The sequence below is a fragment of the Hemitrygon akajei genome, chromosome 9 (genome assembly GCF_048418815.1).
Source record: "Hemitrygon akajei chromosome 9, sHemAka1.3, whole genome shotgun sequence".
In the NCBI taxonomy this organism is placed as follows: Eukaryota; Metazoa; Chordata; class Chondrichthyes; order Myliobatiformes; family Dasyatidae; genus Hemitrygon; species Hemitrygon akajei.
Genome location: NC_133132.1, coordinates 152,905,905 through 152,920,807, shown reverse-complemented (window position 1 = coordinate 152,920,807; position 14,903 = coordinate 152,905,905). Strand labels below are relative to the sequence as shown.

Below are 14,903 nucleotides of genomic sequence, written 5' to 3'. Positions count from 1 at the left end.
AGTGTACCACCTCACACTTCTCTGGGTTGAACTCCATCTGCCACTTCTCAGCCCACTTCTGCATCCTATCAATGTCTCTCTGCAATCTTCGACAATCCTCTACACTATCTACAACACCACCAACCTTTGTGTCGTCGGCAAACTTGCCAACTCACCCTTCCACCCCCACATCCAGGTCATTAATAAAAATCACAACAAAAAGTAGAGGTCCCAGAACAGATCCTTGCGGGACACCGCTAGTCACAACCCTCCAATCTGAATGTACTCCCTCCACCACGACCCTCTGCCTTCTGCAGGCAAGCCAATTCTGAATCCACCTGGCCAAACTCCCCTGGATCCCAAGCCTTCTGACTTTCTGAATAAGCCTACCATGTAGAACCTTGTCAAATGCATGTAGATCACATCCACTGCACTACCCTCATCTATATGCCTGGTCACCTCCTCAAAGAACTCTATCAGGCTTGTTAGGCACGATCTGCCCTTCACAAAGCCATGCTGACTGTCCCTGATCAGACCATGATTCTCTAACTGCCTATAAATCCTATCTCTAAGAATCTTTTCCAACACCACATCCCTACTACCTTTTTTGAACAAGGGGACAACATTCACCTCCCTCCAATCCTCCGGTACTATTCCCGTGGACAACGAGGACATAAAGACCCTAGCCAGAGGTTCAGCAATTTCTTCCCTCGCCTCGTGGAGCAGCCTGGGGAATATTCCATCAGGCCCCGGGGACTTATCCGTCCTAATGTATTTTAACAACTCCAACACCTCCTCTCCCTTAATATCAACATCCTCCAGAACATCAACCTCACTCATATTGTCCTCACCGTCATCAAGTTCCCTCTCATTGGTGAATACTGAAGTATTCATTGAGGACCTCGCCCACTTCCACAGTCTCCAGGCACATCTTCCCACTTTTATCTCTAATCGGTCCTACCCTCACTCCTATTATCCTTTTGTTCTTCACATAATTGAAGAATGCCTTGGGGTTTTCCTTTACCCTACTCGCCAAGGCCTTCTCATGCCCCTTTCTTGCTACCCTATATTCAACAGACCCATCTGATCCTTGCTTCCTAAACCTCATGTATGACGCCTTCTTCCACCTGACTAGATTTTCCACCTCACTTGTCACCCATGGTTCCTTCACCCTACCATTCTTTATCTTCCTCACCGGGACAAATTTATCCCTAACATCCTGCAAGAGATTCTTAAACATCGACCACATGCCCATAGTACATTTCCCTGCAAAAACATCATCCCAATTCACACTCGCAAGTTCTAGTCTTATCGCCTCATAATTTGCCCTTCCCCAATTAAAAATTTTCCTGTCCTCTCTGATTCTATCCTTTTCCATGATAATGCTAAAGGCCAGGGAGTGGTGATCACTAACCCCCAGATGCTCACCCACTGACAGATCTGTGACCTGACCCGGTTCGTTACCTAATACTAGATCTAGTATGGCATTCCCCCTAGTCGGCCTGTCAACATACTGTGACAGGACTCCATCCTGGACACACTTAACAAACTCTGCCCCATCGAAACCCTTGGAACTAATCAAGTGCCAATCAATATTAGGGAAGTTAAAGTCACCCATGATAACACCCCTGTTATTTTTGCACCTTTCCAAAATCTGCCTCCCAATCTGCTCCTCGGTATCTCTGCTGCTACCAGGGGGCTTATAGAATACCCCCGGTAGAGTAACTGCTCCCTTCCTGTTCCTGACTTCCACCCATCCTGACTCAAAAGAGGATCCTGCTACATTACCCACCCTTTCTGCAGCTGTAATAGTATCCCTGACCCAGTAATGCCACCCCTCCTCCCTTTTATCCCACCTCTCTATCCCTTTTAAAGCACTGAAATCCAGGAATATTGAGAATCCATTCCTGCCCTGGTGCCAGCCAAGTCTCCGTAATGGTCACTACATCATAATTCCATGTATGTATCCAAGCTCTCAGTTCATCACCTTTGTTCCTGATGCTTCTTGCATTGAAGTACACACACTTTAGCCTTTCTACCTTACTACCTTTACACCCTTTATTCTGCTTCTCTTTCCTCAAAGCCTCTCTAAATGTTAGATCTGGCTTGACTCCATGCATTTCTTTCACTGCTCTATCGCTCCGGGTCCCATCCCCCTTGCAAATCAGTTTAAACTCCCCCGAACCATGCGAGCAAACCTACCTGCAAGGATATTGCTCCCCCTTGAGTTCAGGTGCAACTCATCCAATCTGTACAGGTCCCACCTTCCCCAGAAGAAATCCCAATGATCCAAAAATCTAAAACCCTGTCCCCTGCACCAACTCCTCAGCCACGCATTCAACTGCCATCTCCTCCAATTCTTACCGTCACTATCACGTAGCACTGGCAGCAATCCTGAGAACGCCACCCTTGAGGTCCTGTTCTTCCGCCTTCTGCCTAGTTTCTGAAACTCACACTTCAGGACCTCATCCCTCTTCCTGCCTATGTCGTTGGTCCCAACATGTATCACGACTTCTGGTAGCTTTCCCTCTCGTACCAGGATGTCATGCACCCGGTCAGAGACATCCTGGACCCTGGCACCCGGGAGGCAACAAACCATGCGGGTTTCCTTCTCACGTCCACAAAATCTCCTGTCTGCTCCCCTGACTACAGAGTCTCCAATGACGACAGCTCTCCTCTTCTCCGTTCCATCCTTCTGCACCACAGGGTCAGACTCAGTGCCAGAGGCCCTGCCACTGTGGCTCATACCCGGTCGGTCGTCCTCACCAACAGCATCCAGGACGGTAAACTTATTATTCAGGGGAATGGCTACAGGGGTGCTCTGCACTACCTATCTACTCACCTCCGCTTTACCCCCTCGGACTGTGACCCAATGACCTGCTTCCGGCAGCCTAGGTGTGACTACCTCCCTGTAGCTCTTGTCTATCACAGCAAACAATAACCTATAACTTCTCTGTTAAGAGTTCTGCTTTTGAATCACCTGCAATACCTGGTATTATTGTGGTGTGAAGTCTCAAAGGAGCAGAATGGTTGCAGTACGTTCAAACCAGAATGACCTGATGTAATCACCATTGCTGGAGTGGAGGCAATTCGATGTGGATGAACAGAAGCGGAGCCCAGTCCCAAGAGTTTGGAAAGACCCGGCTTGATCAATTTAAGCGCCGAGCTGAATTGGAAAGGTCAGGTACAGGCTGAATCAAGCAGAGGTGCCCGGGCCCAAAAACACCTTGAGACGGCAGAACCCAGGCCCAAGAGCAAGGAATGACCCAAGATTTGGACAACTTAAGCACCGGGCGAGATTGAAATGGTCCGTGTGTTGGGGCTGGAGGCGAGGCATGGGCCAGTTCAGCTCGCCGTTCTGCAAGGTTTACTCATCGCTACACTGAACTGAGGCTGTGACCTGCAAACAGTGGACTTCTAAACCTGATGCAGAGAGGCCTGGCTTCGTGAACTTCAGCACTGAATGCTACTTGCTTACTTTAATTGCTTGCATCATTTGTTTTTTTCCTCTTTGCACATTAGGTATTCAACAGTCTTCTTTTGTTTCAACAGGTTCTATTGGGGTTCTTGGTTTTGCGGCTGCCTGTAAGGAGAGGAATCTCAAGGTTGTATAACGTATGCATACTCTGATAATAAATGACTTTGAACTTTTGACCTTTGAGTGAGCCAAAGGGCCCGTCCGTGCTGTATACCTCAATGATCACTTTTTAAAATTATCTTTGCTCTTTATCGGGGGGGGGGGGGGGGGGGGGAACATTATTTTCCCAGACACGTTTAAATTTAATGCAACTATTACATTCAAAGACTGAAGTACCAGGTTCTAGACCACATGACTAAAGCTTCTCTGACAAGACAAACAAGTATATATATGCTCAAACATTAAATTCTCTCCTATGAGTCAACCATTGTCTATCACTGCGTAAATACAGGCAAAGCACATTACATCAGTAGTAAAATATTTCCCAAACTCCTTCACAGGTAAGGGTTTCAAATAAATCATAGATGACAAAATATCCAATTTCAGACTGAAATGGCTGACAAGATATTCATGTCACTGGCACCAACACCAGTTGGTGTCCTTGCATTTTTGTTGTTCTTGCTTTTCTACACAGCGGAGCCCACGGTCAGCGGTCACCATTAACATAGGCTTAGTTAAACAGATTATGAGAATCCCACAATTACTGAAGGGTCCAGCCTTAGCAGGGAGCAAAATGGACTTTGGAATTAGAAATGGTCTGGAATTGGGTAATTATTGTCATGAAGACCAAGATACAATGAAAAGGTCATCTCGCATACTGTTTGTGCAGATCAGGTCATTGCACAGTCCATTGATGTAGGACAAGGTAAAACAGTAACACAGAACAGTCCAGCATAAGAATGCAGCATAAAGTGCACAGCTACACAGAAAGCACAGCGTAGGAAGACAATCAGGTCATAATGGGGTAGGCTGTGAGGTTGAGAGTCCATTTTATTGTACTCAGGAACCAACTAATACTCTTTATACAACAGGGTGGTAGTTGTCCTTCTCGTGTCCATTTTCAGGCTTTTGCATCTTCCGCACAAAGAGGGGAGGAGAGAGTATCTGGGGTGGGGAGTATCTTTTATTATGCTTGCTTCATTACTGAGGCAGCATGAAGTATAAAAAAAGTCTATGAAGGGGAATGCTGGTTTCCGTGATGTGCTGAGCTATATCCACAACACTCTGAATTTACATGCAGAGTTAACTGCTATACCATGCCGTTATGCATACAGGTAAGATGTTTTCTGTCGAACATTGATAAAAATTGTTAAGGTCAATGAGGACATAGCAAATTTCCCTGAAATCTCCTGAGTTCTCTTGACCATCGTGCCTACATGGTTGGACCAGGATGTTCACTTCTAGCAACTACAAGCTCTCAACCATTGATGTAGTGACCACCCTTTTTCCTGAGATCAGTGACCAGCTGTGTTCTGCTGACATTGTGGGAAAGATTGTTGTCATGATACCGTGCTACTAAGGTTTCTTCCTTCTTCCTATACTCAAATTCATCATTATTTGAGATACGGCCCACCACGGAGGTGCCATTTGCAAACTTGTAGATGGAGTTCGAGCAGAATCTGGCCACGTGGCCCTGAGTATACAGAGAAATGAGTACACGGCTGGGGACACACCCCAATTGAGCATCACTATTTACCATAATCATGATGGAGACATTATTGTCCACCCTTACTGGCTGCAGTTCATTAGATAAGACTTCCAATCAAGGATTTTGTTCTCCTCTAGATAGTGCCAAACATCTTGGGTATGGATGACGCCAGGCAATTGGAAAATATTAATTATTTTCTGGACTTGGACCACATAGATGGCAAAAAGCTCTGAAAAAATTACGCAGGTATGTGAGGTCGAGTGGGCCTCGAGAGGCAAATCCCATGGGCCCCAAAGTGATTCCTTTTGTTAACTTGCTGCTGTCAAGGACGTCCATAACTATTTTAAATTACTCACCGAGTAATTTAAGCCCTGCTGAAATGAATTTAATTATTTAAAATCACATTATAAAAACAAATATAGAGGTGAATTGAAAACCTTTCAAAATTTACTCCTCAATTTAAATTAGCAGGCCATTTCAAATGAGGGATCTTGATCAGTCAGGGAGATGGGCTGAGGATGGCAAATGGATTTCTACTTAGATAAGTGTGAGCAGATGCATTTTGGACAGTCAAACCAGGGTAAGCATTTATGCAGTGATAACTGCTGTTCAACAGAGGCACCCGGGTGTACAAGCGCACAGTCCACCCAAAGCAGCTACACAAATAGAGAGGGTGGGGAAGAAGGCACTTTAGCACCTTTATTATTTAGGGCATTGAATTCAGGAGTAGGGACATTATGTTGCATCTATACAAGTTACGGATGACGCCACAGTGAAGGGTATTGTGCACAACTTTTGTAACCCTGTTATATGAAAGACATTGTCAAACAGGAGAGACACAGAAAAGATTCACAATGGTGTTGTCTGGACAAGAGGGTTTGAGTAATAGGTAGAGACTAGCCATGCTAGATCTTCTTTAACTTTCCCATCCATCTGGCATCACCTTCTAGCTTATACTCCTACATCTTCCCCCTTCCTTTCCTGTCCCGATGAAGGGTCTCCGCCCAAAACATGGACTGCCCATCCCTTTCCCTCAATGCTGCCTGAACAGCTGTGTTTCTCCAGTATTTTGCATTTCCAGGATCTGAATCTCTTGTGTTAATGATATGCTGGATCTTTATTCATTGGAGTGCAGGCGAATAAGGGGTAACCTCACTGAAGTTTGTAAAATCATGAGGGAAGTTAGACGGCCACAGCCTTTTCCCCAGGGTTGGGATTTCAAACTAGAGGGCTGAATACAAAAGGGGCAAGTTTTAAAAGCAACGAGAGAGGCAAATTTTAAAAAAAGTGGGTAGTGAGTACTGGAATGTTCAATGTACATACATGTCACCGTATATAGTGCAACGCTGAGATTCATTTTCTTGCTGGAAGACCGTAAGATATAGGAACAGAAGAGGCCATTTGGCCCATTGAGTCTGCTCTGCCATTCAGTCATAGGCTGATCCAATTCTTCCAGTCATCCCCAACTCCCCTGCTTTCTCCTCATACCTTTTGATGCCCTGGCTAATCATGAACCTATCTATCGATGTCTTAAATACACACCCAATGACTTGGCCTCCACAGCCACTCATGGCAACAAATCCCACAGATTTACCGCCCTCTGACTAAAGTAATTTATCTGCATCTCAGTTCTAAAAGGATGTCCTTCCTTCCTGAAGTCATGCCCTCTTGTCCTAGTCTCACGTATCATGGGAAATAACTTTGCCATATCTAATCTGTTCAGGCATATTAACATTCGGAATGTTTCTATGAGATTCCTCGTCATTCTCCTGAGCTCCAGGGAATACAGCCCAAGAGCTGCCAGACATTCCTCATAAGGTAACCCTTTCATTCCTGGAATCATTCTCGTGAATCTTCTCTGAACCCTCTCCAATGTCAGTATATTCTTCCTAAAATAAGGAGCCCAAAACTGCACACAATACTCCAAGTGTGATCTCACAAGTGCCTCAACATCACTTCCCTGCTCTTACATTCTGTACCTCTAGAAATGAATGTCAAACATTGCATTTGCCTTCTTCACCACCAACTCAACCTGCAAGTTAACCTTTAAGGTATCCTGCACAAGAACTCCCAGTCCCTTTGCATCTCTGCATTTTGAATTCTCTCCCCATCTAAATAACAGACTGCCCGTTTATTTCATCCACCAAAGTGCATGACCATACACTTTCCAACATTGTACTTCATTTGCCACTTCTTTGCCCATTCCCCTAAACAATCTATGTCTCTCTGCAGGCTCTCTGTTTCCTCAACACTACCCGCTCCTCCACCTATCTTTGTATCATCGGAAAATATGGCCACAAATCCATTAATCCCATAGTCCAAATCATTGACATATATTGCAAAAAGCAGTGGTCCCAACACCCACCCCTGTGGAACTCCACTGGTAACCGGCAGCCAGCCTTTATTCCCACTCTGTTTTCTGCCGATCAGCCAATGCTCCAGCCATGCTAGCAATTTCCCTGAAATTTCATGGGCTCTTATCTTGCTAAGCAGCCTCATGTGCGGCACCTTGTCAAAGGCCTTCTGAAAATCCAAGTACACCACATCCTCTACATCTCCTTTGTCTACCCTGCTTGTAATTTCCTCAAAGAATTGCAGTAGGTTAGTCAGGCAGGATTTTCCTTTCAGGAAACCATGCTGGCTTTGGCCTATCTTGTCATGTGCCTCCAGGTACTCCGTAATCTCATCCCTAACCATCAATTTCAACAACTTCCCAACCACTGATGTCAGGCTAACAGGTCTACAGTTTCCTTTCTGCTGCCTCCCACTCTTCTTAAATAGCGGAGTAACATATGCAATTTTCCAGTCATCCGATACAATGCCAGTATCTATCGATTCTTGAAAGATCATTGTTAATGCCTCCGCAATCTTTCCAGTTACTTTCTTCAGAACCCGAGGGTGCATTCCATCAGGTCCAGGAGATTTATCCACCCTCAGACCATTAAGCTTCCTGAGCACCTTCTCAGTCGTAATTTTCACTGCACATACTTCACTTCCCTGATGCTCTTGAATGTCCGGTATGCAGATGTCTTCCACTGTGATGTAAAATATGCATTCAGTTTCTCTGCCATCTCTGAGTCTCTCATAACAGTATCTCCAGTGTTGTCATCTATCCAGGGTCCCATATCCACCCTCAACTGTCTTTTACCCTTTATCTACTTAAAAAAGCTTTTAGCATCTTGATATCAGTACCCATCTTCCTTTCATAACTCATCTTTTTCTTCCTAATGACTTTCTTAGCTTCCTTCTGCAAATTTTTTAAAAGATTCCCAATCCTCTATCTTCCCACTAACTTTGGCTTCCTTGTATGCCTTCTCTTTTGCTTTTATTTTGGCTCTGACTTCACTTGTTAGCCAATGTTGTGTCCTCATTCCATTTGAAAATGTCTTATCTTGAATATATCTATCTTACACTTCCTTCATTCTTTGCAGAAACTCCAGCCATTGCTGCTGTGCTGTCCTTCCAGCTAGTGTCCCCTTCCAGTCAACCTTGGCCAGTTCCCCTTTCTTGCTGTTGTCATTTCAATGCCAATGGAATACTCAATAAATCCATAACAGAATCAATAAAATATCACACCACCTTGGGCATTCAACAAGTGTGTAAAGGACAACAAACTGTACAAATAAAAAAGAAAGAAACTATTATCATAAATAAATAAACAATAACTATCAAGAACATGAGATGAAGAGTCATTGAAAGTGAGTCCATAGAGTGTGGGAACATTTTAATAATGGGGCAAGAGATGAGTGAAGTTACCCACTTTGGTTCAAGAATTGCCAAGGGATGGAGGCAGGTACAACTGCCACATTTAAGAGGCATTTGGATGGGTACATGGAGGGAAACAGATGGAGGATTATGGGCCAAACAGCGGCAGCTGGAACTACCATGAAGGATGCTGTGGTTAGCATTGACCAAATGGGCTGAAGGGCCACCTTCTGTGTTGTATTACTACTAAATACAAACATGAGAAATTCTGCAGATGCTGGAAATCCAAAGCAACACACACACACACGCACAAAATACTGGAGGAACTCAGGTCAGGCATCATCTATCAAAAAGAGTAAACAGTCAACATTTCAAGCTAAGATCCTTCTTCAGGACTGAGACTGAGAAGGAAGTGCAGAGAGGTCAGAATAAATGGATGGGGAAATGAGAGGCCAGCTGGAAGGTGGTTGGTGAAGTCAGGTGAGTGGGAAAGGTCAAGGGCTAGATGAGAAAGAATCTGACAGGAGAGGAGAATGGACAATAGGGGAGAGGGAAGAAGGGGGAGACTCGGGATGTAATAGGCGGGTAAAAAGTGAAGGGTCAGAGCGGGGAATAGCCGAGGGGCAGGAGACTTGCTCACCAGGAGAAATTGATATTCATGCCATCGGGTGGATGGTGCACAATTAACTGCAGTGTAGCCAGTGCTGAGTGGCTTCTCACAACATTGCAGAACAACGATATGGTGCCTCACAGACATTTCATCCAATAAAATCTTGCAGCAAACCACGTACTGGAGCATTAAAACAGAAAAAGATTTTAAAAAGTAAACCTTAAAAGGAACCAAGTAGAAGAAAGTTCTATGGAAGAATTCTACAGACAAACATTATGGGAACAGTGAACAAAGGAGCAATTAAATCTGAAAGGTTCAATAAACCAGAATCAGAGAAACACTTCTAGGGCAGGGCCAGATTAGAGGGGAAGAAATAACGATAAATAAACGATGAGAAATTAAGAGGCTTTGCATATCATGTAACTGGTCGAGCAGAGGAAGAGAGGGAGAAGCAACAGAGAAGAGGTATTGAAGGAGAAAGAGAATAGAAATTAGATTTGGAACAGAGCGGCTAATGCTGCAGATGAACTGAGAAGCGCAAGGTAACAGTGAACCATTTTCAGTGGGTTGCAAGTCACAAATGACATCAATTTCTTTATGAGGGCATCACAAAAAATATTGATTTAAACGCAGTTCTTGAAGAAATTTGTAAAACTCATTTCTTATTGAAGTGCAAAGGAGCTGAGAAATGGAGCAGTAGTTTCAAGGATAAGAGCTTGAAATTAATTTAAAAGGTCTGCCAAATTCAATAAGTCCTCCACAAACTGGAGTTGATCAAAGTCCACCTCAGAGGCTGAATCATTAATTTGACCAGAGCTTGAAGCGGGGTTTGGACTCGCAACTTTGAGACGTGAATCTTCATTTTACCTGTCTCCTGTGACTGCGAGCTCTCAGCAAACGCAAAAACACACAAATTACAGAGATCGATCTTTGCCCAGTAAGATATGCAAAGAATCCACTGTATATCATAATTAGGCAAAAGCAAGCCTTCTTCCCTCCTACTTACCTATCACAAAAACAAATGTTCCATTTTTAAAGTCAGCAGCAATTTATTATTAATACAAACCTCTTTAACCTCATCTCTTCAGATGCATTACACAAAAAGTGTTTTAGAAACTGTATAATTCACAACATTTTCATATATTGGGCAACACTAAGTATTGCCAAGAATAATAAAAGAGCATAGACACAAGGAAGTCTGCTGGAAATCCAAAACAACACACACACAGGATGCTGGAAGAACTCAACAGGTCAGGCAACATCTACAGAAATGAATAAGCAGTCGACGTTTCGGGCTTCTTCAGGACTGAGAACAGCCCAAATCACCGACTGCTCATTCATTTCCACAGATGCTGCCTGACCTGCTGAGTTCTTCCAGCATTCTGTGTGTGTGTGTGTGTGTGGATAAAAGCGCAGATGCCTTCGAAACTGATTTAGCAACATGAGAAAAATTCCTGCCGAATGTTCTCCCAACCTCTAATCAATGCATCAGTAAACCTTATGAACGCAACATGATGTTTTGCTGACAGTTAAAAACATAAATCTCTTAACATATTTCTTATATGGTGTAAACAACACCATTGATCCTAAACATTAATGGACAAAACTTTCTAAATCAGTGAGGTTAAGATTCATGAATTATCTGTGTGATCAAATGCTATGACTCTGCTATCACTGTCAATTTGATGTTAAAGATTTGACTGCTCAACCTTTAGGAAGCATTGCACATCAAGGAATCTTCAATAGCTCATAACAGTGTTTTGTCTTAAATATTCCCCTCAAACCTATACCGAAGGAAATTATACCAACAGCTGAAGAGCAGATTGAGGACATAACAGGTACAATCTTCCCTTAAATTGAGTAATTTTAAACAATGTGGTCATTACACGGTTATTACAGGCAACTGCAGCTGTAATGATACAGTCATTGAAATGTCAACCTTGTGATCTGAAAGCATTTTTAAAGACAATTTACAGAATAATATAAAGATGCTCCCAAATCCCTGTCGAAAAAAAATGTAACATCCGCAACTTCTGAGGATAATTCCTGGTCTGGAATCACTTAAAATGTAGAATAGAGATTACAGTGACCACCTTAAATTCCCCCCTCCCCACACACACAGGGAGAAGAATGACCATCCCAAACAACCTATATGTCTTCTCAAGCAACACCTGCACAACTTGTGACAGAACCTATTTATCGCGAAAGGGACTCTTCAACCATCACAGAAGTGGAATGAAATCAGTATGCTCAACCCCAAGAGCCTGGACTGGCAGAGTAGGGCTGAAAGCATAATTTCTCACTGAACAAATACAGTGTAGTGCAGTGGTCACACTTATTCATTTACCCATCCATTAATCAACACATTAAGAATAAAAAATGCTGGATACACTGAACGGACAGAGCAATGCTGAAAATGCTTCAGTTCCAGAAACCTTCATGAGAAGGGTTCTGATGAAAGGTCTTCAACCTGAAATATTATTTGGTTCTCTTTCCACAGAGCCCTCTGGTCACCTGAACATTTCCAACATTTTGGTTTTGTTTCAGATTTGCAATTATTTGATTTTCATTTCATAATCTAGAGACCCATGTGCAAATCCCACCAAGGCAGCTGAGGAACTTAACATTGACTAATGCCTTGGAATTTGGAAAAAATTGCATAATTTCATCTTACTAATGGTGACCATGAAGAATAGCAGACTGTAACAAGGGGACATCTGCCAACCATACCTGACTTGACCCATACTTGACTCCTGATCTACCCCAAATGGCTGACTTATAAGGCATTATCTAAAAATCTAAGAAAGCATTATCTGAGGCATTGATCGTGTGGATAGTCAGAGGCTTTTCCCCAGGGCTGAAATGGCTAGCACGAGAGAGCATAGTTTTAAGGTGCTTGGAAGTAGGTAAAGAGGAGATGATTTTTTTTAAAAAACGCAGAGAGTGATGAGTGTGTGGAATGGGCTGCCGGCAGCGGTGGTGAAGGCGGAAACGATAGGGTCTTTTAAGAGACTCCTGGATGGCTTCATGGAGCTCAGAAAAATGGAAGGCTATGGGTAAAGCCTAGGTAGTTCCAAGGTAGGGACATGTTCGGCACAGCTTTGTGGGCTGAAGGGCCTGTATTGTGCTGTAGGTTTTCTATGTTTCTAATGTACAGTAAGGCACTAATTTGGGACCACCATCTTCAGAAGAGGACTATTAGCGATGGGCACTAAGTGTTACTCAGATCCATTGTTCAGAATTTGACACAAATCTTTGATGAGTACCAAGCAACTCTAATTTTAAATATTTTAATTCTAGGTTTGCAATTTTGCTTAAAGTGGATGTTCTAGGTAACTGAAATGCCTAATTTTGAATATTCAAAAGCCTCAATTTTTAAATCAAAAAGTAAATTATATCACGTATACTGTCACATTAATTAATGCACTGTTCTCTTTCCAAAAGTCTTCAGAATCACTAATTGGTTTCCTCTTAATTAAGTGGTATGAAAACGAACAAGGAAAAACTTCGTTGCTATCAAGCTACTTTGATTAACGACTTTAAAAAAAATACTCATGCACTGAGCTGTCCTTTCGCTCCAAAATACAGAAACTAAAATTATCTGTAGCTGTATTAGGAAGCATTAAGTTCAGACGTGTGAGAACTGAGAGGAGATGGATGTTACCAATCCACTGGCTTTACCAACAATGAAAGCACTGTATTGTTGAACAAAAAAAAACTTCCCCCGGTGTAAAATTACCAGGAAATCAACGAGTGCCTGCTTGCAGTTTTTCATTAGCAAGGTACTCCATTTTAAATTGCACACTACTGGGAGTGAACTATTGTCCAAAAGGACGCCACCTTCCAGTCGTTGAAATAGTGTTCCCGATACAAAGTTATTTCACCAAAAAGAACAGCGATAAGACTAAATTGCATTTGGATGCGAAAGTGCGTTCCGTTTTGTTCGAACTCCGGGAGCGAGGTTATGTTTTACTGCATATCGCGCAATCTGAACACAACCAAATACCTGCCTGGCAAAGTAAAGTGGACTCAATCTTTCGGCTGTTTCAAAGAGCGAAACCTGTCCCAGTCAAAAACTCCCAGAATCGGCTCGGCGCCGTTCGCAAGCTCGCCACACAAACTTCTAAATGCTTCACTCCCCACCCGACAAGCGCAACTCGTAAGAAAAAAAAATTACTAGCAATCAACAACGTTCTGCCCTATTCAGCCCCGCGGAAGAGATGTGCTAAAACTTCGCCGCGGATCGACTGTGCCCAGCTGTTGCCAGCCGAAGAATTAAAGCACTAAGTGACTACATCCCCCTAGCCCGCGCTTCCCAGCACTTAAACCGCACCGCCGAGGGGTCGCCAAAGATCCTCACTTTTTGGAGAAAGGAAACACAATTACAGTTCTTTGAACTTCAATTTCATGCAGATTTCTCGGCAACAAACGGCTGGGCACGCGCACCTTGTAGCGTTCTGGGTGCATATGCACATATACATGTTTATGTACACATAAAAAAGTTACTACTGCCTGGAACGTGGAGACAGTTGCGAAGCCCACGAGACACTCACCCGAGGAGAATTCCGCGGCTGCACCCTCACAAGTTTGGTGCAAGAGCAGCAGCAGTGTCCAGGCCACTGCGCTCATGGTCTCGCCGCTGTCCTCCTGCCCGTGAGCTTGTTGGAGTGGTTGTTCCCCGCGACCTCAGCCCGCAGCTCCCTCAGCCCGGCCGATACACATCTCCCCTCCGGAGCAGTACTTCGCACAACACGGCGAGCGGAGCGAACCCTGCCCGTGACGTCAGCGAGCCACCCAGCCACACGCCGGGCGGAGGGCGTCCTCTGCTGGCTCCGTGTCCACCTCTGCCACCGCCAGCAAAACCTCTGGGGGTGGGGGGATTCTTGTTCTCCCCGTAATGCTAACACAAATCCTTATTCCAGTGCCTGCTGGTCATCAGCGTATTCAATCAGAGCCCAAAACCATAGGTAACAGGAGGCTGCAATCTTGTAGCTTTCTCGCGACTTGAAGAAGGAGTAGGCAGAGGCTGTCAGGTAAATTATTACATTGGTGTATTGGCGGACAACTTCTCGGATGAGCTTTGCGGTTAATTGATGCTTACACAATCTAGGAACTTTTCATATAATGTAGGGGGAAAATGCAATGTATCAATACGTTAGCCTATTTAACTTAGCTCCAAGGTGAAACAAAAAAAAAACGGGGTCAGTTTTAGTTAGATGGGCGTTTTGTTGGGGCTTAATTGACACTAGGCATCCGTCGATAGTGAACTACCAGAGAATGTGGAAGGTGGGTCTGCCGATTTCGTAATTTAAGATTTAACGTTCATCTGGAATGGAAGGGTAGAAAGAAAACTGCCCAACAATTAGATTTTACTTCCCGTAACTCGGGGTCGCGGAACCAGTCTTGTAGACTGATATGACAACATTAGGTATCACTCGTTGATTCTCCCTACTAAATAGAAGGCTGAGATTTTTTTTTCAAAG

General features: G+C 43.8%; 1 protein-coding gene across 8 annotated transcripts in view; it reads right to left on the bottom strand.

The window, feature by feature from the left end:
• ptprk (protein tyrosine phosphatase receptor type K) overlaps positions 1-14,247 on the bottom strand; it is a 641,623-nt gene extending 627,376 nt beyond the window's left edge. For 5 of the 8 annotated variants that reach the window (XM_073057320.1, XM_073057323.1, XM_073057325.1 and 2 more), the window contains exon 1: positions 13,974-14,245. In XM_073057320.1, the coding sequence (XP_072913421.1) occupies positions 13,974-14,049 (76 nt within the window). In that variant the 5' untranslated portion in view covers positions 14,050-14,245. Of the gene's footprint in view, positions 1-13,973 lie in introns of all 8 variants that reach the window. The other 3 variants (XM_073057328.1, XM_073057322.1, XM_073057326.1) reach the window with 3 other exon arrangements.
• Between the last annotated feature and the right edge of the window lie 656 nt (positions 14,248-14,903).